Source organism: Podarcis raffonei, chromosome 3 (genome assembly GCF_027172205.1).
Source record: "Podarcis raffonei isolate rPodRaf1 chromosome 3, rPodRaf1.pri, whole genome shotgun sequence".
Classification (NCBI taxonomy): domain Eukaryota; kingdom Metazoa; phylum Chordata; class Lepidosauria; order Squamata; family Lacertidae; genus Podarcis; species Podarcis raffonei.
Window position 1 is genome coordinate 118202254 of NC_070604.1, and position 25795 is coordinate 118228048.

Consider the following 25795-nt stretch of genomic DNA (forward strand, 5'->3'; position numbering starts at 1 on the left):
TGGTTTCAGAAAGTGTGAAATAGGCAAGTTTGCATCTGAATGCTAACTGAAGTAGATTTCTCCCCCAGTCCCTAATTATAATGCAAAAGGATTCCTTCCCCTGGTTGATTGCTTCCCAGAATGCACACGGCAGACCGTTAACGCTCTATTTTCAAAGAGAACACAGTCGCTTCTACAGCTCTGGATTACACACACCAATCTAGTGTCTAGGCCAGGGTTTCCCAAACTTGAATCCCCAGCTGGTTTTGGACTACAATTCCCATCATCCCTGGCCACTGGCCCTGCTAGCTAGGGATGATGGGACTTGTAGTCCAAAAGCAGCTGGAAGCCCAAGTTTGTGAAACACTGCCCCACAGGGAGAAGCGCCCAGCTATTCTCAATGGCTCAGGACCACAATACCTCAAGGACTGCCTCGCTCCATAGGAACCTGCCTGGACCCTGAGATCATCATCTGAAGCCTTTCTTCCTGTGCCTCCTCCACGACAGGTCCGGAGAGTGGCAACAAAAGAAAGGGCCTTTTCTGCAGTGGCTCCCAATCTGTGGAATGCTCTCCTCAGCGAAGTTCACCTGGTCCCTTCATTATACACCTTAGTCGCAAGGCAGGAACATTCCTCTTCAACCAGGCTTTTGGCTAACATCCTTTTCTATTAGTATTATTAGTTTTTATTGAATATTACAAGAAAAGAAAAACAAAGAGGAACAAAGAGCAATACGTAACACTGTAAACACATTTATATACATATTTTCCAAAAAACAGACTAAGAAAATAAAAAAGACAAAAGATAAAAGAAAAGAAAAAACTGCTTTTCATAACCAATAATACCAAATTCATGGTTCAAACATTACAATATATAAATCCTAGTTAAAATACTATAAAATACTTCCACCGCATTCACCACACATCTCTTAGTTATCTTGTTCACCTTTACATCTGTTCTTCAGTCATTTCACTTCCTTAAGTTCTTTCATAATCCATCAAATCTTTATATTCTCTATATTCTTCCATATTAGCTTTTGGCTAACATCCTATATCCTTTTAAATGTGTTTGTGGAGGGGGCGTATTGGTTTGTGGCATTGATTTGCTTTTTTCTTGTTTTATTATGTATTTTGTGTTTTTATCTTGTATCTTGATGTTGTCAACTGCCCTGAGATCTACAGTTGAAGGAGAGTATACCGATTAAATAAATGAAATGAACCCTGGTCACATTCCAAACCGAGAGTGGCATTCAAATGCGATGCGCTTCCATGCGACCACTAGGTGTCTCTCTCATCTCATTCATCCTGCACAAGCAGCTTTCACTGAGGCAGAGAAGTTCTGGAGGGCCTAAATCTTGGACCAGGGATGGGGAACCTGTGGCCCTCAAGATGATTTTGGGCTACACAGATAGAGAAAATCTCCCCCCTCCCCTTCACAACTCTAGAACACATGGACATCCAGTGAAACTGAATGTTGGAAGACACAGGGCAGATACAAGATAGTACTTCTTCCCTCGGCGCATAGTCAAACTTTGGAACTCACTTCCACTGGAGACAGTGACGGCCACCAACTTGGATGGCTTTAAAAGAGGAGTGGGTAAATTTGTGGAGGAGAGGCTGCCTTTCTTAGGAACACCTCTTCACCTACTTTATCAACCTTCTGAGAAAAATATAAAACATTAAACAAAGCCACAGAGACTTGTGAACTACCCAGCCTAACATGATCAGCAGGGGGCCAGTCCACTGTCCCTCAGACCTGTTGTAGTGTTGGCAGGGTGCCAGCTGAGAGCCAGGGCTGTCTTAAGGATATGCGGTGCTGGGGTGCAAAGATTCGCCTAGTGCCCACCCCCCGGTTGCCCAGTCCCAGATGTGCAGGAGGGTGGAGCCAGCTGCCCGCCTCAGCGTCTCGCTGGCTCTGTCACCCATGAACTCGCAGTGCAGCAGAAGAGTTCGTCACGGCACTCCAACTGACAGGCGGGCTCTTCCCCAGACTCAAATCTCAGGCCCTGGACTCTTGGCCTGGCGCCACTGAAAGCCTGGCGCCCAGGTGCCCCACACCCCTAGCACCTATGGGTAAGACGGCCCTGCTGAGAGCTGCTCCACTTCAGTATCTTCCAATATGGTTTTCTCTTTTTTTAATGACTCCAATTTGTTGCCTTTTCTGCTTTGCAATAAAAGCAAGGAAGCTGGTTGATGGGCCTAGCTGCTGCAGGAGTTAAACCGGTCGCCTCCATGGAAATGATGTTGCATTGCAAGCCGTGTGCAAAGGACATGGCTTTTTGCAATGCAATCTTATCAGCCATCCTTAGGAGATGCCCCTCAGGAGATGTACCCATTGTCCGAGTCCAAATCCAATCAGATTAGCTGAAGAATGAAAACCACCACCTGTCTCCCTGCAAGAAAGAATCTTATCATGGTAAGTTAAGGAAGCACACCGTTTGCCTGCAGTCCCCCCCCCCCCAAGTAGCTAAAGTCTGTACGTTCTTATACCACAAAGACATCTGCCTTGCAGGCAGAACATCCTGTGTTCAGTCCCAAACATTTCCAGGTAGGGCTGGGAGAAATCCCTGTCTGAAATATCGGAGAGCTACTGCCAGCAAGTGGGGGACAGTACTGATGTAGATAGACTAAAGGTCTATCTACAACTTCCTATGTTCCTAATGTTGTAGGGGGGAAATCAGGGTTGGCTTTTGCTCCCCAACTCCCCAAGGGACACTGAGTCCCCTTAGTCCATGATTGGTCAGAGAAGAATGGATGGAGGCAGGTTCCAGTGAAAAACAAGGCAGATCTTTATTTTTCTGTACCTACCTTGCAAGGATGTAAGAGAGACCCATAGCAAAGGTGTGGAAGTCCCTTTAAAGACTAGACATTGCCCAATCCCCTTAGACCAGAGGTCGGCAACGTGTGGCCCATGGGCCAAAAGCGACCCATGGAGGCTGTTTAACTGGCCCACGAGCCAGTGCAGAACCGAGCCGCCCACTCGGTGAGTCCCGGCGCACTGCGCTAAACCAGTGTAGTGTGGTGCAGGGACTTACTTCTGCAGCGCCGGAAATCATGTCTGCACATGGCCCACAGAGGAATCTCTGCAGGACTGATCCGGCCCAGGCAAGGTAAACCTTGCCGACCCCTGCCTTAGACGAGGTAAAGGTAAAGGGACCCCTGACCATTAGGTCCAGTTGTGGCCGACTCTGGGGATGTGGCGCTCATCTCGCTTTATTGGCCGAGGGAGCTGGCGTACAGCTTCCGGGTCATGTGGCCAGCATGACTAAGCCACTTCTGGCAAACCAGAGCAGTGCACGGAAACGCCGTTTACCTTCCCGCCGGAGTGGTACCTATTTATCTACTTGCACTTGACGTGTTTTCGTTGGCAGGAGCAGGGACCAAGCAACGGGAGCTCACCCTGTCAGGGGGATTCGAACCGCCAACCTTCTGATCGGCAAGTCCACCCTAAAAGCATCATGCACAGAAGGAGGCAGTCTACAACAAAAAATTGAGAGTGGCTTCTCTCTTGTCTGTCAAGGTGCCTGATAATGTTTTACTGCAGAGGTCAGCAAACTTACCGAGCCTCGGGCCGGTGTCTCCAGCGCTGATCGCGCTGCGGGCCGGAGGGTGGGGGAGCGCATGCCCATACGCATGCGCACACACTATTTCCGGTGCACTTCTGGGTTGGAGGAGCACCGGAAATACCTTGTGTGCATGTGCACGGGCCTACTCCGAACCGAATGTGCACTGGAAATAACGCATGTACATGCGCACAAGCTATTTCTGGTTCTCCTCCAACCCAGAAGTGAGCAGCTGCGCAGCGCAGCGCCGGTGAGAGCAGGTGGAGGCAGGGGTTGCCATGGGCCAGATAAACGAGACCCTCAGGCCTTATCCAGCCCTCGGGCTTTAGTTTGGAGACCCCTGTTTTACTGGTTGCAAGCCCTGGACAGGCTGGCCAGGGTTATGCAATCAGCTGGCCAGGGTTCTTTTGAGATGGTAAATACTTTAGTTCTTTTGAATCCAGGTCCACAAGAATATCCCATTCATACAAAAGACACCATTAAGACAGGTTCTGAAGGATTTGTAAGTGAAAAGAACTACTAGGGAAGGTTTCTCCAAGATATTTCCTTCTGCAGAGGAAATGTTTAGAGTAATTAGAAGAGCTAAGATGGCTTTTGGGTTTGTTCTGTGTGCTAAAATAATGTGTAATTTTTCTAAAGGAATATTTCCTAAAATTTGAAGGGTGAAGGATTGGTTTTCTGTGGCCCGTGTGTTTGCTATGTGTGGGCACCCTAAACTGTTATAATACAAATGAATCTAGTACACCAAGAAAATGCAACAGAGGGTACCTGCACCAGTTATTTGGAATGACCACAGACAAAAGATCTCTCAACACCTCTTGCCATAATGACGCATGGAGTTTTAAAAGGACACATTTCCCATCACCACGATGAGCAAAAGTTTACTGAGCTTTCAGAATTCCCGTCCTCAGGGAGGCTTGTCTCTGCTTCCTTATCAACTGAGTCACCCAAGAAACTCCACCCCATCCTGAAGCCCTGATGACATTGTAGGAAGATTAGTTCTTCTCCGGCTTCACATGTGACCTTCGTCTATTGTGTTTATAAGACTTTTTCTGTTCAGCAGTGCTGTTCCCATAGGCAGGTAAAATCTCCAGCTGCAATCAAATCCCTTAAGCCACCAGGAAACAGCTAAACTGGTTCCCATCCCTTTAAAAAGGCCCAAAATACATTATTTTTTCACATATACGCAACACATTGTGGCTCTGAATGCATCTGGGACTTGCTCCGCTGCTAAATCAACTGGCCACGAGGATCATGCCGTCTCTTTTCCTGGTTGCGTTCTTGCTTCTCTGCACCTTAACCCCAGGTAGGTGGTAGTTCTTGCTATTGTTATTATTTTATGTTGTTGAACAGCCATGCCGTCCTTCGTAAGAGGTTCAAATGCTGGCTTACAATCAAAGGTCCGACGCAGGGAATCAAGAATGCGGAAAGCATTGGAGGTTTTTAAGCAAAGGTTGAGCTGAGATTCCTTCATTGCAGGGGGTTGGACTAGATCAGGCTTCCTCAAACTCGGCCCTCCAGATGTTTTGAAACTACACTTCCCATCATCGCTGACCACTGGTCCAGCTAGCTAGGGATCATGGGAGTTGTAGGCCAAAAACATCTGGAGGGCCAAGTTTGTGGAAGCCTGGACTAGATGAATCTTGGCATCCCTTCCAGCTCCACAACTCTATGATTCTATCTAAGTGAGCACTGCCAGTTGACAGTGGCTCCAGATCAGGGTCCGATTTAGGTTTGATGAGGCCCTAAGCTACTGAAGGTAATGGGGCCCTTTATATGTCCAGCTGTCCTTTGCAAACAACAAATTGGTGCTTTTTTTTGTGTTGAATATATGCTATGTGGTAATTTATGGACCTAATACGTATCTAAAGCTATTTGCACATAACAATATGTATTTTATCAAAGTAATTGTTCAACTGAAATACAATTAAGAAGAAGTATATTAATAGTGAAATACAATTAAGAAGAAGTGTATTAATAGTGAAATAATTATCAAGCTCTAACTTAAAATGATTTTTCATTCATAACAAACTTAATAATGCAAACTCCTTGGCATTTGGCAATAACAAAAGTTCCTTTAGAAACACAGTTAACAAAGACTCATAATCTAGTCTCTAGAAACTTGCTGTAACATGAAACAATAATAGGTGTAAATATAATGATGCAAACTAGTAATAATTATAAATAGCAGAATGTAGGCACCCTATATATAGAGATGAGCAAACCAGTGATATTTTAGGGCACAGACTAGCAGGCGGGGCCCATTACATACATCGTAGGAGCCTACACAACACAAAACACTGTTGCTGTCTGTTGGTTTTATTTTATTTGTTTTTTATCTTGTATTTTGGAAATGTACATCCAGTTCTTTTGGGGGGGGCCCAAGAGAGTGGGGCCCTAAACTATAGCTTGTTAGCTTATATGTAAATCGGCACTGGTCCAGATGTTGTCCTGGAGGTTTTGCTAAATATGATAAGAAGGGACCAGCTGATTCATGGTATTCAGGTCGGAGCAAAACAATATAAACTTAAAGCCTTTGCAGATGATCTTGTATTGACATTATAAGAGCCAGTACCTAGTACCAAGAGGGCTTTGGAATTAATCTAGGAGTTTGGTCATGTGGCAGGCTTTAAGTTAAACAAGTCAAAAACTAAAGTTTTGGAGAAAAACTTGACACCGATGGAGAGAGAGAGGTTTCAGAAAGAGACAGATCTGACATTAGTAAAGAAGGTAAAATACTTGGGGGTGAATATGACTGCTAAGAATGCAAATTTATTTAAAGATAATTATGAGAAATGTTGGTCAGAAGTGAAGAAAGATTTAGAGATTTGGTCGAATTTGAAGCTTTCCTTGCTGGGTCGGATTGCTGTCATTAAGATGAATGTATTGCCGAGAATGTTGTTTTTGTTTCAATCATTACAAATCATTGACAAGATGGACTGTTTCAAGAGGTGGCAAAGAGATATCTCTAGATTTGTCTGGCAGGGCAAAAAGCCCAGAATAAAATTTAAGATACTTACTGATGCTAAAGATAGAGGGGGGTTTGCCCTGCCGGACTTTAAACTTTATTATGAATCAGCAGCTTTTTGCTGGTTGAAGGAATGGCTACTTCTTGAGAACACTGACATCCTAGATCTTGAAGGTTATGATAATGTATTTGGGTGGCATGCATATTTGTGGTATGGCAAGGTTAAAGCGCATAAAGCATTCAAAAACCATATTGTCAGGAAAGCATTATTTAATGTCTGGACAAGATATAAAGATTTTTTGGAGAACAAAACCCCAAGGTGGTTATCACCTATGGAAGCGAAAGCTATGAAAAAACTTAATATGGAGGAAAAATGGCCAAAGTATTGTGATATTTTGGAACAGGAAGGTGACAAGCTGAAATTGCAGAGTTATGAGAAGCTTAAAGGGAAGGTGCGAGACTGGTTACATTATTTTCAAATAAGAGAGGTTTATAATCAAGATAAAAAAATTGGTTTTCAGGTGGAAAAATCAAAGTTGGAAACAGAATTGTTAGAACCCAATGCTAAGATATTATCAAGAATGTATAATTTGCTGTTGAAATGGAGTACTGAGGAAGAAATGGTAAAATCTGCTATGATTAAATGGGCACAAGATTTAGGACATAATATCATGTTTGCTGACTGGGAGCAGTTGTGGACCACTGGGATTAAATTTACGGCATGTAATGCCCTAAGAGAGAATATTATGAAAATGATGTATAGGTGGTACATGACCCCAGTCAAGCTTGCAAAAATATACCACTTGCCCGATAATAAATGTTGGAAATGCAAAGAAATTGAAGGTACATTCTTTCACCTTTGGTGGACGTGCCCGAGGATTAAGGCTTTCTGGGAGACGATTTATAATGAAATAAAAAAGGTACTTAAATACACTTTTGTGAAGAAACCAGAGGCCTTTCTCCTGGGCATAGTTGGCCAATTGGTGCCAAAGACGGATAGAACTTTTTTTATGTACGCTACAGCAGCAGCAAGAATACTCATCGCAAAGCTTTGGAAGACACAAGAATTACCCATCTTGGAAGAATGGCAGATGCAAGTAATCGACTATATGGAAATGGCTGAGATGACTGGCAGAATCCGAGATCAGGGAGAAGAGTTGGTGGAAGAAGATTGGAGGAAATTTAAAATTTATTTACAGAAGTACTGTAAAATGTATGAATGCTGATGACATTGAAATAAAATGAAGGGGGTTCTAGTAACAAGAGATAAAAATTTGAAATTATAAATTTGGGAGGTAAAATATATAAGGACAAAGTAGTAGGATATGAATTTGCTGAACTAACTGTTAAAAAGGGATATAAAAAAGGGAGGCGTGAGGAAGTCAGGAAAATAAGTTAATTGAAGATGAATAATTAGAAAAGAGTGATTTGTGTTTTTCTTATTCTATTTCTTGTGTGTTGATTGTTTTTTCCCCCCTTGTTAGGTTAAATGCTTGTATTTTATGTATTGTGAAAGTTTGTATTGTTGTGTTTTATATTTTCCCTGTGTTTTTATTGTTCTATGTCTGGTTGTATCTTTTTATTGTTAAACTTAATAAAATATTATTATAAAAAAAAGCAGATGTTGTCAGGCTCCATCAACCCTAGCTAGCATGACTAGTGTTCAGAGATTATTGGGGTTGCAATCCAGCATATTCTGGAGAGCCATGGATCTCCCTCCTTTGACCTAGTGTGCCTTAAGGGCCATTGACCTGATCCAGTAGGCTCTTATTCTGCTCTTCGTTATAAACACGCTGCTTCAAACGGCTGTTTGCCTCTCATGCAGCCCATCCCTTCTGCATGCCAGTGCGTGAACTGACCCCTTTTGCGTATCTCTCCCTGCCTTAGGGCACAGCCATGCAAGAGACACCCTGAAGTGCCACGAAGACAAAGGGACCTGCCACCCCACTCTCTGCCCTGCACAGAAGATTGAAAAGGGGAGCTGCTACGATGGCATTCATCTCTGTTGTGTTGGTGAGTTGCTACATAGAATCACAGAACTGCAGAGTAGGAAGGGACCCCAAGGGTCATCTAGTCCAACCCGCTGCAATGCAGGAATCTTTTTTGCCCAAATGGGGCTCAAACCCATGACCGTGAGATTAAGAGGTCTCATGCTCTACCGACTGAGCTCCTGCTTTCTATTGCAGCTTCCTCTATGTTCTTGCATGTCTTTCTCCTTAATTTATAATAAAAAATAATAATAATACAATTTTATTTATATCCCGCCGGAACGGATCCCGTTCGCAACCAGGGGTACCACTGTACTGGATTACACTATTGAAACTGGAAAAGCATAGCATTAATTTTCATCTTTGCCTGGAGGGGATATTAGGTGTTTGCAAGGCCTTATGTTCCTCTAATTCTCTCCCTCCCTCTCTTTCTTTGTTTAGATTGTCCTTCTCACTTCCTCTCCTATGAAGGCAACGGGGGGTTCTCTACACCCAGATTTGGCCTGCGTGCCTCCATCAAACTCCTCCTTAGCCTCTGAGGTGGGAAAAGTTTGGAAATGTTGTGAGGAGAAGACTCCAAGTTCTGAAGAGACTGCAGGGCAGGAAATACCCATCTTCAAGAGTAGAAGACAATGTTGTCTTACCACACCACCTGGGCGTACAGTGGAGAACTGGTTTTCTCTAGGAAGAAGCATCTTCAAGAAAAACCCACAGGCTTTTTTATATGTGTGGTGTGATCGATTTTAAAAGATATAAAGACTCCTGCAGGATCAGACCACAGACCTAGCTATCGTGAGCCATTATGGTGCAGCAATTAATGTGCTGGGCTAAGGATCTGACAGATCAGGGTTCAAATCCCCATTTTGCATAGAAACTCACTGTGTTTGACCTTGGGCCAGTCACAGTCTAGCCTACCTCACAAGGTTGTTGTGAGGATTCAAAGGAAGAGGGGAGAGAAAAGGCTGCCTTGAGCTCTTCGGAGGAAAGGGGGGATATGAATCCAATAAATAAATGCATAAGAAATACCGTATTTTTCGCTCTATAAGACGCACCAGACCCTAAGACACACCTAGTTTTTGGAGGCGGAAAACAAGAAAAAAATATTCTGAATCTCAGAAGCCAGGACAGCAAGAGGGATCGCTGCGCAGTGAAAGCAGCAATCCCTCTTGCCGTTCTGGGATAGCTGCGCAGCCTGCATTCGCTCCATAAGACGCACACACATTTCCCCATACTTTTTAGGAGGGAAAAAGTGAGTCTTATAGAGCAAAAAATACGGTACATAAGAAACACCACAGACAGAATAATTGCCACACACAGGAAGAACAAGGTTATCGTTTGAGTGCCTCACTTGTAGATTTCTAAATCATTTAATGTGTCACCAAGAATACAATTTATTAAAATAGCAGTTGTTGTATAATGGGATTATTATTATTATGGCCGGAGTGTAATTGAAATTAATAAGAGTTTGGAACGCAGAAATAAAGAAAACCATCAGCCATCAATTCTAGCACACGGGGGGGGGCACTTTACCTAAATTATATAATTTGGTATTTGAACGATTGGAATTAGTAATTGTATTATAAATTGGTATTGTTATGATGAGGCTAATATTGGATTGTAACTGAAAACTTTGGTTTGGACTCAGTCTGACCCTTATGTTTCCCTCCCCTTATGGTTTGACTTTTAAAATGAGGCTGCATTTTAAATTGCATTTTAACCTGTATTTTAAATTGTGTTTTTTTTTTCTTTTCTTTTTTTTCTTATTATGTTTTTACTGAAATTTTATTGATGTTAGCCGCCCTGAGCCCAGCTCTGGCCAGGGAGGGCGGGGTATAAATAAAATTTATTATTATTATTATTAAAACTAATAAAAATTATTATTAAAAATAAATTGTCTAGCATCCTTTTCCCTCCCAACCAGATGCCTCTGGAGAAGCCCAGAGACAGGGCGCTAAGGCAATAGCTGCCCCTGAATCGCTCAGTCAGTTAGAGCTTGATAATGCTAAGATTCCGAGTTCAATCCCTGTCTGGGACAGCTGCCATATTCCTGCATTTCTCACCCCCTAATGGAAAACGCACAGAGAAACGCAAGAAAACTTGGAAGCATTCCATTATCTAAGGTGAGAAAACACCCATTTGATGTCTGTTTTTCACAAACAATTTGACTGGAAATAATAACTCTTGTAAATCCTTATCTCCAGACACATGTCGAAAAAGAAACATAAAAGAATTAAATGATACAGACTTCCAACAGATTTATAGCCCTCAAAAAACCGAGGTATGGAACCAAATATCATGATATGTGTTAATACACTTTAGAATGTATATACTTTATTATATTTATGATCTATGGTATTGAAGAACCTGTTTTATTTTGACATATTATTTGATATTACCAGCTGAAGAAGGCGTTTACTCCGAAACAGGACCCTGTCCTGGTCACCACTACTGAGTCGTACATCTGATTTACACTCCGGATACTCCTTTTCGGCCCTATTTGATTCTTTATTCTGATTCTATATAATATGGACTCCTTTTGACTGCCATTGAGACTTGTACAAAATAATTGTTGTGTACTGGTATTTTATGTACCTTTATACTATATCACTGCATATTTGAAACTACATTATTTCTGTACTTAAACGTTTTACCTTAAAACTACTGTACCTACACGTTGTGTTTAAATTTACCATTAGCTTCAAACTGTTATTCTTAGCAGAATATACACGTTTTTCTTTTCAACTCTCGAGTAGGAATTATTCCTTATATTGAAACTTGTGGCCTGAGTTCTTGGCATATCCTTTTTAGTGTATTTCCAACAAGAACTCCAATTTCTTTAGCTGCCTAGCAAACGGCACTGAACTTACATTCATAAAGACATAAGAAGACTCGGCTGCATTGCGCCAGTCTAGTCCAGCATCCTGTTCTCACAGTGGCTGTGCGAAATCCGCAAGGCGCATCCAAGCACAAGAGTCCTCTCCCCTCCAGCAACTGGTGTTCAGAAACATTGATGCCTCCAAAATGGAAGCAGAGCTCGACCTTAATAGCTGGTAGCCCTCTAAAGGTAAAGGGACCCCTGACCATTAGGTCCAGTCGTGGCCGATTCTGGGGTTGCAGCGCTCATCTCGCTTTACTGGCCGAGGGAGCCGGCATACAGCTTCCAGGTCATGTGGCCAGCATGACTAAGCCGCTTCTGGCAAACCAGAGCAGTGCATGGAAACACCATTTTCCTTCCCGCCAGAGTGGTACCTATTTATCTACTTGCACTTTGACGTGCTTTCGAACTGCTAGGTTGGCAGGAGCAGGGACCGAGCAACAGGAGCTCACCCCGTCATGGGGATTCGAACCGCCGACCTTCTGATCAGCAAGTCCTGGGCTCTGTGGTTTAACCCACAGCGCCACCCGCGTCCCTTGGTAGCCCTCTAGTCCTCTTTAAAAGCCATCCATCACTGCCTGCTGTGGCAGGGAGTTCCATAGTTTAACGATGCACAGCATGAAGAAGCAAAGTGCTTTGAATGGTGCATGCGCAGGTCTGGGAAATTATATTCTCTGTGTGAGAAGCACCACTGAAGGTCAAATTATTATTATTATTATTATTATTATTATTATTCAATTAGATTTGTATACTGCTCTTCATCCGTAGATCTCAGGGCAGTTCACAACTTAAAATTGTAATAGATGGAGTGGTATTGACGGAACTGTATGTTTGTATGTATTAAGGCAAAATGTTCCGTCAATAGAGAAATGCTTATGTCAGGAATACTGGGGAAAAGTAAAATAGAAAGAAAAGAGCAAGATGGGTATAAAATTATGATCTTAGCTGGTATGCTAGTTATCGCATCAGGATGGAAGGAAAAGGATAAATGGACAACGGAAAAATGGAATGACTGTGTTTTTGAATATATACAATCTGATATATTTGAACAGGTAATGACGGAAGATACATGGGAAAACAGATTTTGAATAAATGGACAAGTTATAGGAATTGGATAGCACGGGGGAAAGCCAAGCCAAGCATCCAAATTAGAATGAATAATCTGTGCACATAGCTAAAGATTTGAAGAGAGAATAATTTTGGGGGGGAGGGGTTAAAGGGGAGGGACGAAGGGGGAGGAAATTAGGATAAATGAGAAGGGGCAAAAGTATATACTGTTATGCATAATGAATAGGAGAAGGCTTTTGATGTTATTGTTAGATTTTCGACTGAATGGTTTTTCTGTAAGTTATTCGACGTCCATAGATGAAAGTGTGATTATTTAAAATTAATTAATTAATTAATTAATTAATTAAAGCAATGTTCCCCGGTGTGGCACCCATGGGTGCAACGACACCCAAGGAACTCTCTCCCATGGCACCTGTGTGGCTCTGTACTCACCGCCCCCCCACCAATACCACTGCTGCTGGCAGTGGAGGTGGTTGAAATCTTTGGGGTATCTTCTCAAGCTGTCCTGATTTTTAGAAAAATAATAATAATGAAATGAACATTATATAATAATAATAATTTATTATTTATACCCCGCCCATCTGGCTGAGTCTCCCCAGCCACTCTGGGCGGCTCCCAATCATGTGAGAAAAACAGTACAGCATTAAATATTAAAAACTTCCCTGAACAAGGCTGCCTTCAGATGTCTTTTAAAGATAGGATAGCTGCTTATTTCCTTCACATCTGAAGGGAGGGTATTCCACAGGGTGGGCACCACTACCGAGAAGGCCCTCTGTCTGGTTCCCTGTAACCTCACTTCTTGCAATGAGGGAACCGCCAGGAGGCCCTCGGAGCTGGACCTCAGTGTCCGGGTAGAACAATGGGGGTGGAGACACTCCTTCAGGTATACTGGACTGAGGCCATTTAGGGCTTTAAAGGTCAGCACCAACACTTTGAACTGTGCTCGGAAATGTACCGGGAGTCAATGTGGGTCTTTCAAGACCAGTGTTCCTCACTGCTGCTGCATTCTAGATTAATTGCAGTTTCCGGGTCACCTTCAAAGGTAGCCCCACATAGAGCGCATTGCAGTAGTCCAAGCGGGAGATAACCAGAGCATGCACCACTCTGGCGAGACAGTCCGCGGGCAGGTAGGGTCTCAGCCTGCGTACCAGATGGAGTTGGTAGACAGCCGCCCTGGACACAGAATTAACATGCGCCTCCATGGACATCTGTGAGTCCAAAATGACTCCCAGGCTGCGCACCTGGTTCTTCAGGGGCACAGTTACCCCATTCAGGATCAGGGAATCCCACCCACCCACCCGCCCCCTGTCCCCCAAAAACAGTACTTCTGTCTTGTCAGGATTCAACCTGTTACATTTATTTGAATCAGTGAGTACCTGGAGATGGCTTGTGTGGTCAACAAACGGCCGATTCGAAGTGAACCATCCTAGGAGAAGAAAACAATGGAACATTCCAGATCTCTCACACGACCTGCTTCAGCCAATAGGGACACAGGACTTTAATTCTTGGGTTCGCTGGTGTGTTGGCTCCTTTCCACCAGGAGAACAATGGACTTTGTAGTTTATGTATGCTGATCAGTATTTCACCCACTGCTACTCCCGTCTTGTTGGCCAAGCTGTTGACCTCATCTATGTTTATACATCTGTTCCAGTTCCTCGGAGATCACAGGTGACCCTCCAGCCATGAGGTTCCGTAATCTGTTGATCGTTGCCATTTTGGGCGCCTTTCTAGTCTCTTTAGGTAAGAGGAACAAGCTGAGTCGCTTATCACATGGGATCCCTCCTGAGGCTTGATGGCCAGACCATGTTTGGTGGGTTCCATGCCCTTCCCTCTGAAAATAAGGGGGATTCTCAGCAGCTCACCCAAAGGGAGACATCCGTGCAACTCTTATGCTCCACATAATGCTTCCATGTAGCCTGTTTCTTGAGCATTCGTCCTGCCTGCTTGTGGGGAGGCCAGGAGACACCAGCTATTTCATGAGCATTCCTCCTGATTTACTTGCAAGGGGGTTGGACGGGCCTGCATCAAAAACCAGTATTATCCCCACAGGTGGTACCTTGGTTCTCAAACTTAATCCATTCTGGAAGTGCATTCCAAAACCAAAGCATTCCAAAACTAAGGCACGCTTTCCCTTAGAAACTAATGCAAAACAGATTAATCCATTAAAAACAACCCCTAAAGCAGCAATTTGACATGGATTTTACTATCTAACAAGACCATTGATCGATAAAATGAAAACAATAAACAATTTACTGCAGTCACTCAATCAATCAATCAATCAGTAGCTGAACTGGGTTCCACACAGTCACAAAAACAAAACAAAAAAGTGGCAAAAACGCAAAATAAATAGCAAAAACAGACAGACCTCAGCATAACACTCAAAATGGAGCACATTTGGCTTCCGAAAAAAAGTTTGCAAACCGGAACACTTACTTCCAGGTTTGCAGTGTTTGGGTTCCAAAGTTGTTTGAGTACCAAGGTGTTTCAGAACCAAGGTTGGCAGGAGCTGGGACCGAGCAACGATGTCAACCAGATCAACCAAAGGCCTGGTTGAAAAGGAACATTTTTGCCTGACACCTAAAGGTGTATAATGAAGGCGCCAGGCGAACTTCCCTGGGGAGAGCATTCCACAAACAGGGAGCAACTACAGAGAAGGCCCTGTTCTTGTGTGGCCACCCTCCGGACCTCTCAAGGAGGAGGCACATGAAGGAGGGTCTCAGATGATGATCTCAGGGTCCGGGAAGGTTCCTATGGAAAGAGGCGATCCTTGAGGTATTGCAGTCCTGAGCCATTTAAGGTTCACTAGTCAGACCCATAGCCTGATCCAAGATGCGCAGCAACAGGAACACTACCATGCAGATATCTCTGGTGAATGTTCAAGAAATGGGTCCCCCAGTGCAGGTTTTGGTAAAAGGTGTGTTCTGGGTCTGAAAGGTTGTCGATACCAGATCTGCAATGGTCAACCATCATTTCAGATGGGGGTCTTTCCAAACCCAGAGACGTCCTCTACCTGGGACCCTTGACATGAAAAGCAGGTGTTCTACCACTAAGATACAGACCCTCCCCTCCCCCCCCATCCTAATTGCAAATGTATCCCGCCCCCCAGATCATTGTCAACCCACCCTTCCCCTTGTCTTATAACGGAGCGTGAGTGATCACGAATCATCATTTTCCTTTGCTAAGGAGCCGGTTTGAACTTATTCGCCAGGCGCTGCCGGCGGAGAGCAGGAAAATGTCGAGGCAATCGGTGCTTCTACAATGAAATTGAGATCAGCACGTGCTACCACACGAAAATAAAATGTTGCCGGGAGAAAGATTGAGAGGCGCCGGCGCCGAGACTGTTACGGATGACCTGAGAACCTGGGCGAGAGTGTCCCGAGAGAACCGACGTCTCTGAGTCTGCATGCTCTTTTTAGGAAAGTGGATTCTTCCAGCTCAACAATTCCACTGTGAAATGGAGAGGAAATCAGGACCGCTGCGTGGCGCATTTACGCATCCTCTGCCATTGTCTTTCATTCCTCTTCTTCCTTTTAAAGCACTCGCAGCCTTTCCAACCCCTGCTGTCAAATTGTAGCACCAATCCCTCATTGCAAAAACAAATCATAGATTTATACAATAAATAAATGATTCTTTTTTATAATAATTTTAAAAAATGAGACCTGAGTTGTTATAGGTGGCCAAGAATTCTGTGCAGGAACCTGGGTAGGCTGCTGTGTTCACCTGGGGAGGCTGACTCAGAACATTGTTCTGGACTCCCCACTTCTCTGAGGACTAAGACATTTCAGAGTCAACAACGCTTAGCTCGGTTTGGCTTGCTTTGGAAGGAAAGGTCACTGGAAATTTGAGTGCTTTTCTTGCCATCTTTGGGTTTTACAGCATGGTTGCATCTTATGGGGGGGTTCAGCTCTGAGAATTCCACATATGCACAAAAGTCACATATACCCAAATCCTTGGAGCCACACCCATGGTCTGTCGGGGAGAGATAGAGAGAGAATCCCTAGGACAGTGGAGCCTAAGTTTTTGAGGATCTTGGAAGCCAAACGATTCGGAACCCAAACGCCAAAAATCCAGAAGTTATTGCTTCCATATTCACATGCACCTCAGAAGTCAAACAGCTTCCAGGCATAGTTGTCAACGTTTCCCTTTTCTTGCAAGGAATCCTATTCGGAATAATGGAATTTCCCTTTAAAAAGGGAAACGTTGACAGCAATGCTTCCGGGGCACATTTCTCTGTTTTTTTAATGGATTTTGCCAACCGCCCATTGATCCTCGGTTTTCAAATGTTTCAGAAGTCGAACGGTCTTCCGGAACGGATTACGTTCGAAAACCAAGGTTCCACTGTATCATAGCTGTCAACTTTCAGATTTGAAAATAAGGGATCAGCAGCCTCGAAAATAAGGGATCAGCAGCCTCACCTGTCCCAGGGAGAGTCTACGGGATATCTAACAATCCAGAATAGTAGCGGGAAGCAGCGGGAAACGGCGCTGAAATAAGGGAATTTCCCGCAAAAAAAGGGAAGGTTGACAGCTATGCACTGTATCCCTAAAGCCAGAGTGCTGAGCAGACCTTGTCCCCCAAGCAAGGAGGAGATCTTAAAACCTCTTTAGGCACTAGATAACTCAAGTGGATGAGGTGCAAAAAGAGATTTTTAAGCTCTCTTCCTTGCTTGGGAATTAAGGTACACCCAACTCACCAGCTCTGGGAGGCTGGCGATGCTTATGCAAGATCTCACAGTCAGTAGGGAGAAGATTTTGATGCCTCAAAGGCTCTGTGCATTGATTTCTAAAGCTCAACTGCAGAAAGCACTTCTTCAAGCAGTGCATAGGGGTCTTTGTTTTGTTTGTTTTTGTTTTTTGAAATATACTCGGAGTTCTGTAGTGATTTCATGCTCTTTATTGCAGCTTGTAAAACAGTGATTTAGTTGCCCCCCAAACCTCAGGCTTTTATATACATTATTTACACAATGAGTGCCATCTGATTAGCTGATTCTGCTTCCCTCCTGGAGCCTGATTGGTCTTTTCCTGCAGGCCAATCAGTTGCTGCATTCTAGGATCCTACTTGCCTGTTGTTCTAGGATCCAAGCTTAGCACAAAACAGCTTTTTTCACTGTCTGGACAGCAACATTTTTGCACCTTTCTTTGAACTTTGTTAAGTAATCAAAACATTTCACAACAAAAGAAAGAGTCAGGTGGCAACTTGCTATTTTAGATCCATAGTTCATGGTCGGATATGACAGCAGAACATGAAGAAATTCCATCTAAGGCCAGACTAGAAAATCAATTCATTGTTCTCACTGGAACAGAGAGGGCTAGTAATACAGTGGTACCTTGGTTTATGAACTTAATTTGTTCTGGAGGTCCGTTCTTAACCCAAAACTGTTCTTAACGTGAGGCGCATTTCACTAATGGGGCCTCCCACTGTTGCTGCGCTATTTCCGTTCTCATCCTGGGGCAAAGTTCTCAACCTGAGGTACTACTTTCAGGTTAGCAGAGTTTGTAACCAGAAGTGTTTGTAACCCGAAGCATTTGTAACCCGAGGTACCACTGTAGAGAATAGGCTGGAAGATGCAGGACAGGTAAAAGAAAGTACAGTGGTACCTCGGGTTACAGACACTTCAGGTTACAGACGCTTCAGGTTACAGACGCTTCAGGTTACAGACTTCACTAACCCAGAAATAGTACCTCGGGTTAAGAACTTTGCTTCAGGATGAGAACAGAAATTGCACGGTGGTGGCAGCGGGAGGCCCCATTAGCTAAAGTGGTGCTTCAGGTTAAGAATAGTTTCAGGTTAAGAACAGACCTCCAGAACGAATTAAGTTCTTAACCCGAGGTACCACTGTACTTCTTCCACACAGCACATAGTTCAACTATGGAACTCCCTGCCACATGAAACAGTGATGGCCACCAACTTGGATGGCTTTAAAAAGAAGATTCATGGAGGGGGAGAGGGCTATGAATGTCTGTGCTGTGCCTCCACAGCTGGAGGAAGCAATGCTTCTGAATACCAGTTGTTGGGAACCAAAGGAGAACAAGAATGATCTTGTGCTTGGATTCCCTTGCTGGTCTGCCACAGACATCTGAGAACCAGATGCTGTGCTAGATGAGCCACTGGCCTGATCTAGCAGGCTTTTATGTTCCAACACGTTCTTGTGTTCTTCTTCTTGTTGTTGTTTAGTCGTTTAGTCGTGTCCGATTCTTCGTGACCCCCTGGACCAGAGCATGCCAGGCACTCCTGTCTTCCACTGCCTCCCGCAGTTTGGTCAACCTCATGCGGGTAGCTTGGAGAACACTGTCCCACCATCTCATCCTCTGTCGTCCCCTTCTCCTTGTGCCCTCCATCTCTCCCAACATCAGGGTCTTTTCCAGGAAGTCTTCTCTTCTCACAAGGTGGCCAAAGTATTGGAGCCTCAGCTTCAGGATCTGTCCTTCCAGTGAGCACTCAGGGCTGATTTCCTTCAGAATGGAGAGGTTCTATCCATGTTCTTGCACATTTGGAAATCTCATAAACTGTTGTGGGTACCACAAAGTACCCAGTTCACAGAAGGAAGCGGGCAACACTCAGAATGCCAACTGCCTCCAGCAAGCAAAATACTTAAACCCCCTCCAAAAAACGAAAACAAAACCCACACACAGAGAGACACAAAATGCCAGCAAAAGAACAAAACAGGTAATATCAATGAACAAACCTTTAAAAAGCAAATAGCATTGTCTTACTGCACTGAAACATGAATAGGGAAGCTTGTGGTGGTGTGAACTGATTTCATATGTTTCGGAGGCAGTGCTATCCCAGCCACAGATATCATGCTTGATATTGGACTGAGTAAATATCGCATGAAGGTACCTACGTTCTTCTAGAGAAGGCATGGCCAAACTTGGCCCTCCAGCTGTTTGGGGACTACCATTCCCATCATCCCTGACCACTGGTCCTGTTAGCTAGGGATGATGGGAGTTGTAGTCCGGAAACAGCTGGAGGGCCAAGTTTGGCCATGCCTGCTCTAGAGCAAGTACAGTGCTTTTGATATTAGATTAGACTAGCAAATCCAGCTGCCATATGTGCTTTAAAAATAAGGCAGATGTGTTGATATTTTCACATTCAGGGGCATAAGTCATGTTGCCCAATTTTAATTTACTGAGCTGTTCACCTGTTAGAGGAACGCGGGTGGTGCTGTGGGTTAAACCACAGAGCCTAGGACTTGCCGATCATAAGGTCGGCAGTTCGAGTCCCCGCAACGGGGTGAGCTCCCGTTGCTCGGTCCCTGCTCCTGCCAACCTAGCAGTTCAAAATCACGTCAAAGTGCAAGTAAATAAATAGGTACCGCTCCAGCGGGAAGGTAAACGGCGTTTCCGTCCGCTGCTCTGGTTCACCAGAAGCGGCTTAGTCATGCTGGCCACATGACCTGGAAGCTGTACGCTGGCTCCCTTGGCCAATAAAGTGAGATGAGTGCTACAACCCCAGAGTCGGTCATGACTGGACCTAATGATCAGGGGTCCCTTTACCTTTTACACCTGTTAGAAGTGTGCATTGGCTCTGTTTGAAATCCATACTGGGATGCTTCACAGTGTTTTTATATTTGTCTGAGTTGGGTGGCAATGTTAACAAGGCACCCTGCGTTAGAGAGGCACTCTCACTCTCTCCCAAAGCCTTGTGTTGCTCTGTTGACTCAGTCACAGATGCACACAAAACTCTGCAGACTCCTTTGTGTTGTTAAAAGAGAAACCAAGCTGACACATTTTAATGGACGGGTTTAGCTTTTAAACAGAAGGAATTATTTTATCAGTTTCTTCAGTCACAGTGCTTTGGGGAAGGTAGAATACTGAGGAAAATTATTTGTTTCACAAACTTGCCTACTGCTCTTTTTGCAAGTTCTGCCTCTCCAGAGAAGGGTGCTTAGAAGAGTGGATGAGAAGAATCAGGGTACCTCCCACCCTTTAAAAAACATTTCAAGTCACAACAAGCAGAGCAACTACTTTGTTTTAATTTTATGCTGGGGGTGGGCTTCTTGTTCTTTTTCAGTTTCCGTTTGTGCTGAGTTTTCGTTCTAGAGAACTTACAATGTTTAGAGCACAGTGTTGTCACTCTTCATTCCTTCCTTCTGTGGCAGTGAAAAGTTCCTTTTAATTCTTGGTTTTGTAATATCCTTAACTTTTCCCCCACCCCAAGAGCAACCTCAAATAGACTCCTGGTGCTATAACCTATTTGTAGGTTTCTTTACCAGGAAATGTCATCCCAGCAATTTTCTGATTGATTTCCCATAAGAAACTCAGAGAGGTTAAGTGATTCCTGTTTTTCCATCCCAAATCTGTAAAGATTGCCTTCCTTCTGAAATTTGGCAGGATTCATGTCCTCAGACCATGGCAACAAATTTCATCCATTCTTACCAAATACAAATACAAAATAAAAAGAGATGCCTGAAAATTCTACCCACTTCTGTCAAAAAGTCCCCCATAATAGTAAATGATGGGAAACAGAGCTTTGTTTTTAACAGACCCAAAACATGAGTTGAATCAGACAGACAACAGAGCGACTTGGAAGGAATTAGGCTGTTTCCCACAGTGACAGATACAAACCAAATTGATGGTTGGTGCACACCCCTAAAACTTGTTCCAGACCTTAAAAACTAAAGACCAGTTGAAAAATCAGGTCTCCTTTTCAGCCAATTGGAAAGGAGTCACCTACATATGCAACCTGATTGGCTAATATCACTCTAGAATGAAGCAGTTTTGAAACAAGAGGCTGCTAGACAAACAATGGTCTTTCCTTTCCAGCCTATGGGGAAAGAGAATTTCATTCTCTTATGTCATACTAGGTGTTCCAAGCATGAGATGGTTAGAACCGCAGTGGGAGCAAAGCACCACAGGGCGTCGAGGGTAAGAACTGTCTGATGGCTGTTTCGTTGTCTGGTAGTTAATAGTATTTGCGATAGAACCTGTGTGTTGAAATGTAGAAATGATCTGTGTGGGTCTTCCCCAAACACTGGCCCATTCATCAACCATAAAAACTAGAGAGGGCCAAAGCTTTGGGTTGGGTTGCCTGTTCTTGAGGGTGTGTTAAGTGGCATTAACAAATTACAGTTACTCTAGTCATTGGTGTTCCATGATGATCCCTGAACAAGAACCAGTAATTACCTTATGGATTTTGGAAGAACTGCACCCCAGGGTGTGTGTTTTCCCCTTTTATCTGTGGAGACAGACAAAATAACAACCAGACCAACACCACTGGCAGTCAGAGGCGGTTTTAGGGTAGCGCAAAGGGTTCAGCCGCACTGAGGGCCAAAGGGGGTGCCACAACAATGGAGAATGGAGCACTGCTGGAATTTGACAGCCCAGTGTCTGCCACTGCTGGTGATCCTTGGTTATCTTTCTGTAAAACTCTCGATGAACGAAGAATGTATTGGATTTATTTGCTCTTCTTTTATACTGTTGTTTTCATGGTTGCTTCTGCTGTTATTAAAATTTCTTAACCACCTGAGTGGCAGGCCTTGGGTGCTCACATTTCAGTGGTGCCCCGTGTAACACCAAAATTTACCTCCCACTCACCTCTCACCTTCCATTCATAATTGTGGCACCCCCGAGGCTCTGCGCCCAGTGCGAACAAACTTGTCACATTCCTCTAAATCTGCCTTTACCATAAGGTCCCATTGTGGGTCACCACAATGCAAAAAAAGAAAACATGACAATCAGTTAAACCAATTTACAATCGAAAGAATAAAGCGCATCCAGTTTATAGGTATAACGCATGGTGTAAATAATATCTAGCTACATTTGATGTGGCTTTGAATTCTCAGAAAGTTCGCAGCAATTTAGACATGCATATTGGAGTAGCAAACCAAAATAGTCATAGACTAAGATATGCCTTTATAGAAATCTTTGGGCTTCTGCTTTCACCAGCAATTTGAAGTGTATAAGACAGGGAGGAAAAGGAGCTGTTTTTAAACAATGAGGATGGTGAAGGTGACATCTGCCCTCTAAGGCCTCTGAAAGAGTGCTCTGAAACCCTGGTAAAAATTATGCTTTGCTTTCCAAACCAAAGCCACAAGATGCTTTTTGGCAGAGCTAAACCCATATCCTATCATGGTGAACATATATCTCTGTCCACCATTGATGGGAAAAATTTGGATTGTTCATTAGAGACAGAGGTTGACTAGATGTGGGGAGAGAGGGAGAAAGGAAGGGAAGGGGGGGAGAAAGAGCACAATCCACCCCAAAAAAGGTTCCATTTCTTTCCCTACATATATACTTAACTTTCTCCTGCTGCAATTTCTGGATTTATAAGAGGGTTCTTGATTTTGACTGGGAAAAGGCAGGTGATGGAGATAGGAAGATTCATCTGGCATTTATTTGACACTACCTAGTTATTTATTTACTGACCCCCGTCCCCTTTTGCATCGTTGCTACTGCTAGCGGTTCATTTTACGGCACAGAAAAGGTTTACCACTGTCCCTCTCCTTTTATTTCACCTTCCTAGTTACCCTGGAGAGTGACCCAGCCTGACCCAGCCATGAGGAGTTTTCACCTCCTGGTTGCCCTAATCCTTGCAGTGCTCCTGGTGAGCCCAGGTAAGGTGCACAGAAATGGAAGTCACTGGCAAAACACCTCTCTAGCTTATAGGTTTCCTTGGGTAGACTTGGAAACCACAATTTAGTGCAACAGGCAACAGGTAATATGCGCTCTCAAATATTAAGCTTTGATTTCAAATTCCAAAACAGAATGGGTTGCATTGTTCATGAGGCTTAATAAATCTATGCAGCAGGGAGTCCTTCCTTAGACTGGCACTTCAGGGTTCATGATCCTGGCAAATATTGGTGGAGAAATCCATCAAATTTCTCTTTTACAATTGCTTGCTCAAACTGAAGAGTAACAGGTTAAGGACTAGCCATTCTTTGTAGTCCCTGCACCTCCGTCCTTTGATCAACTGCCTTCATGGTATAGCAAATTAGGAAGAGGTGCTTGATCCTTCCAGATCCTTGGATTTGAGCCTAGCAACAACACCTGTATTGCAAGAGAGTAAGTGGAGAGGAGATCTCTCTGCAAATCATTCTTGGGTAGAGTCATGGATGCACCTGATGCATCTGACTGTGTGTTGTTTTTTCTGATTCGGTAAATGGCATATGGAGTTTTTATTACTTATCTGCTTATTTGATTTCTTACCCTTTGCCCTAAGGTCCCAGGGTGAGTTAAAGCAACAGTACAAACAGTAGCAAGAACACATCCACTTGGAATGGTTTGGCGTATTTCATCATTGTAACAAGAACAATACAAATTTGGCAAAAGCGGTGGGTCACACGAAAAGAGAAGCCATGACTGTCAAAGGATAAAGCAATGCATGGTCATCACAAGGTGAAAGAGAGGCAGTGTGGGCTAGCAGTTAGAGTGTCAGGCTAGGGAATCTGGGGAACCTGGGTTCAAATCTCTACTTGGCCACGAAACTCACAAGGCAATCTTGAGCCAGTCACAGAAGATGGTAGAAGACCTCTTTGAGGAGGGTCCCACGCTTCTGAGCATAGCTGTCAACTTTTCCCTTTTCTTGCGAGGAATCCTATTTGGAATAAGGGAATTTCCCTTTAAAGAAAGGGAAACGTTGACAGCTATTCTTCTGAGGGTGGCAAAACTAGCAAAAAAAGCCCCATCTGTGGATTTTAACAGTTGAGAAGGTTAGTTGGTCTCTTGTTGATAGAAGCAATCTACCGTATTTTTCGCTATATAAAACGCACCAGACCATAAGACGCACCTAGTTTTTGGAGGAGGAAAACAAGAAAAAAAATATTCTGAATCTCAGAAGCCAGAACAACAAGAGGGATCGCTGCACAGCGATCCCTCTTGCTGTTTTGGCTTCAGGGATAGCTGCGCAGCCTGCATTCACTCCATAAGACGCACACACATTTCCCCTTACTTTTTAGGAGGGAAAAAGTGAGTCTTATAGAGCAAAAAATACGGTATCTCCAAACGCCAGATGTTGAGGGTGAATAACAGAGGAAGGCGTAGCCTGCCTGACCCAGCAAGGCTGTCTTCAAGACATTATGTTCTCTGCTTCCTTCTTACGCAGGAAATGCGGAGCGCGAGCCCCGGTATGTGAGCCACTGCCTCCGGCGAGGAGGAATCTGTCGGTATGATGACTGCAGTGAGGGCGAGGAGCAGATTGGGACCTGCTACCACCACACCATGATCTGTTGCCGGGATGAAGTGGTTTAGTAGGGAGAGGCAAACTGGCAAACTGAAGATATCCCCCCAAAGGAGAGAGTGTTCCTCTGCTCCCTTTTTCCAGTTATGATTTGACCTTGCCAAATGTTACACACACACACACTCCTAATAAAAATGTATTTTTCCTCTCTTGCATTTCTGTTTGCGTGTTGAGGTCCCCAGGGTCACCCCAATAACTCACACATCACATGGAATTTTTTGTTTAAGGTTTTTGGCATAATTTTGGCCACAACTTTATTAAAATACAAACAAGTGAGTGGTTGCTTAGGCATTGGTTGCGACTATCTGCCCCCACCATGGGGGACAGACTGACATTCCGCACGCCTGCGAAAGTCAGAAAAGGGGAATACACTTGGGGGTAGCGACGGAGCAGGGAACTTGCCCTCAGCCCTCCCCAAATGCAGCCAGGAGCTCTTGCAGTGGCCCGAGCCCCCTTGACAGGGTGGACAAGCAATAGTTAGCCCCCGATTCCTTTAACGGAATCCCTCGCAGCAGCAGCATTAGAGGGGCAGGCACAGCCAATCCATGCCCCTCAACCAACCAAACCATAAACCAATGCCTATCCGCAACCTTACAAGTTGTGACGATTTGCTACGCAGTAGGCAAAAACCAAATGGCCCCAGCCAATCAGCCAGATGCACAAAATTCCTACTGGGCCCCTGCCCCAAGAGCAGACGACCCCATGACAGGCATAGCAAGGTCAAAGCGAACGAGCCTAAATATAGGGAGGGGGGACGGACAATCCAATGCACGGGCAAAAAGAGGAAGCCCTAGCCTCGTGCAAGGAGTTTTAGCATTTCTGGCTGTCAATCAACAAATGGCAACATTAACTTCTTCCCAACAACAAGGGAAGCCCAATCGCATCAGTGGCCAACGGTCAATTAGCCCATCCCCAACTTTGGAGTGTCCTGGCGACCCCCACCACAACACGTGCTCCCCATGAAGGAGAACACGCTTTGCTACTCTCCGGCAGTGGTTTGCGCTTCAATCCCCCTTGTTTTGCTTGAGAAGTAGGAAAAACAGCAACCTTAGAATAAATAAGGTAAATAATTACCTTAGAATAAACCCTTCTACCACCCCTATCCCCAAAATCATAAAACTTTGTGTTTTGGAGATGGCTGGTAGGTTTGTTGTTGTTGCTAGCTTGTTGGTTTCTTAA

The 25795-nt window shown here is 44.2% G+C and overlaps 2 protein-coding genes and 1 long non-coding RNA gene across 3 annotated transcripts; all 3 read left to right on the forward strand.

Annotated features, from left to right (window-relative positions):
- Positions 1 to 4568: 4568 nt before the first annotated feature.
- LOC128411416 (beta-defensin 39-like) lies at positions 4569 to 9094 on the forward strand. Its single transcript, XM_053383735.1, has 3 exons — positions 4569 to 4846; positions 8396 to 8521; positions 8938 to 9094. Exons 1-3 carry the CDS (start codon positions 4747 to 4749, stop codon positions 9033 to 9035), a joined length of 324 nt encoding a protein of 107 aa, XP_053239710.1. The 5' UTR covers positions 4569 to 4746; the 3' UTR covers positions 9036 to 9094.
- A 4842-nt stretch (positions 9095 to 13936) lies between these two features.
- On the forward strand, positions 13937 to 16082 carry LOC128411423 (uncharacterized). Its single transcript, XR_008329803.1, has 2 exons — positions 13937 to 14179; positions 15623 to 16082. It is a non-coding gene; the product is annotated as an uncharacterized LOC128411423 (long non-coding RNA).
- Positions 16083 to 21241: 5159 nt separating this feature from the next.
- On the forward strand, positions 21242 to 24771 carry LOC128411418 (beta-defensin 11-like). The gene is given in 4 exon segments (XM_053383736.1): positions 21242 to 21275; positions 21278 to 21306; positions 22904 to 22994; positions 24482 to 24771. Coding segments are annotated over 4 exon segments (285 nt in total). The 5' UTR covers positions 21242 to 21256; the 3' UTR covers positions 24628 to 24771.
- The last annotated feature ends 1024 nt before the right edge of the window (positions 24772 to 25795 follow it).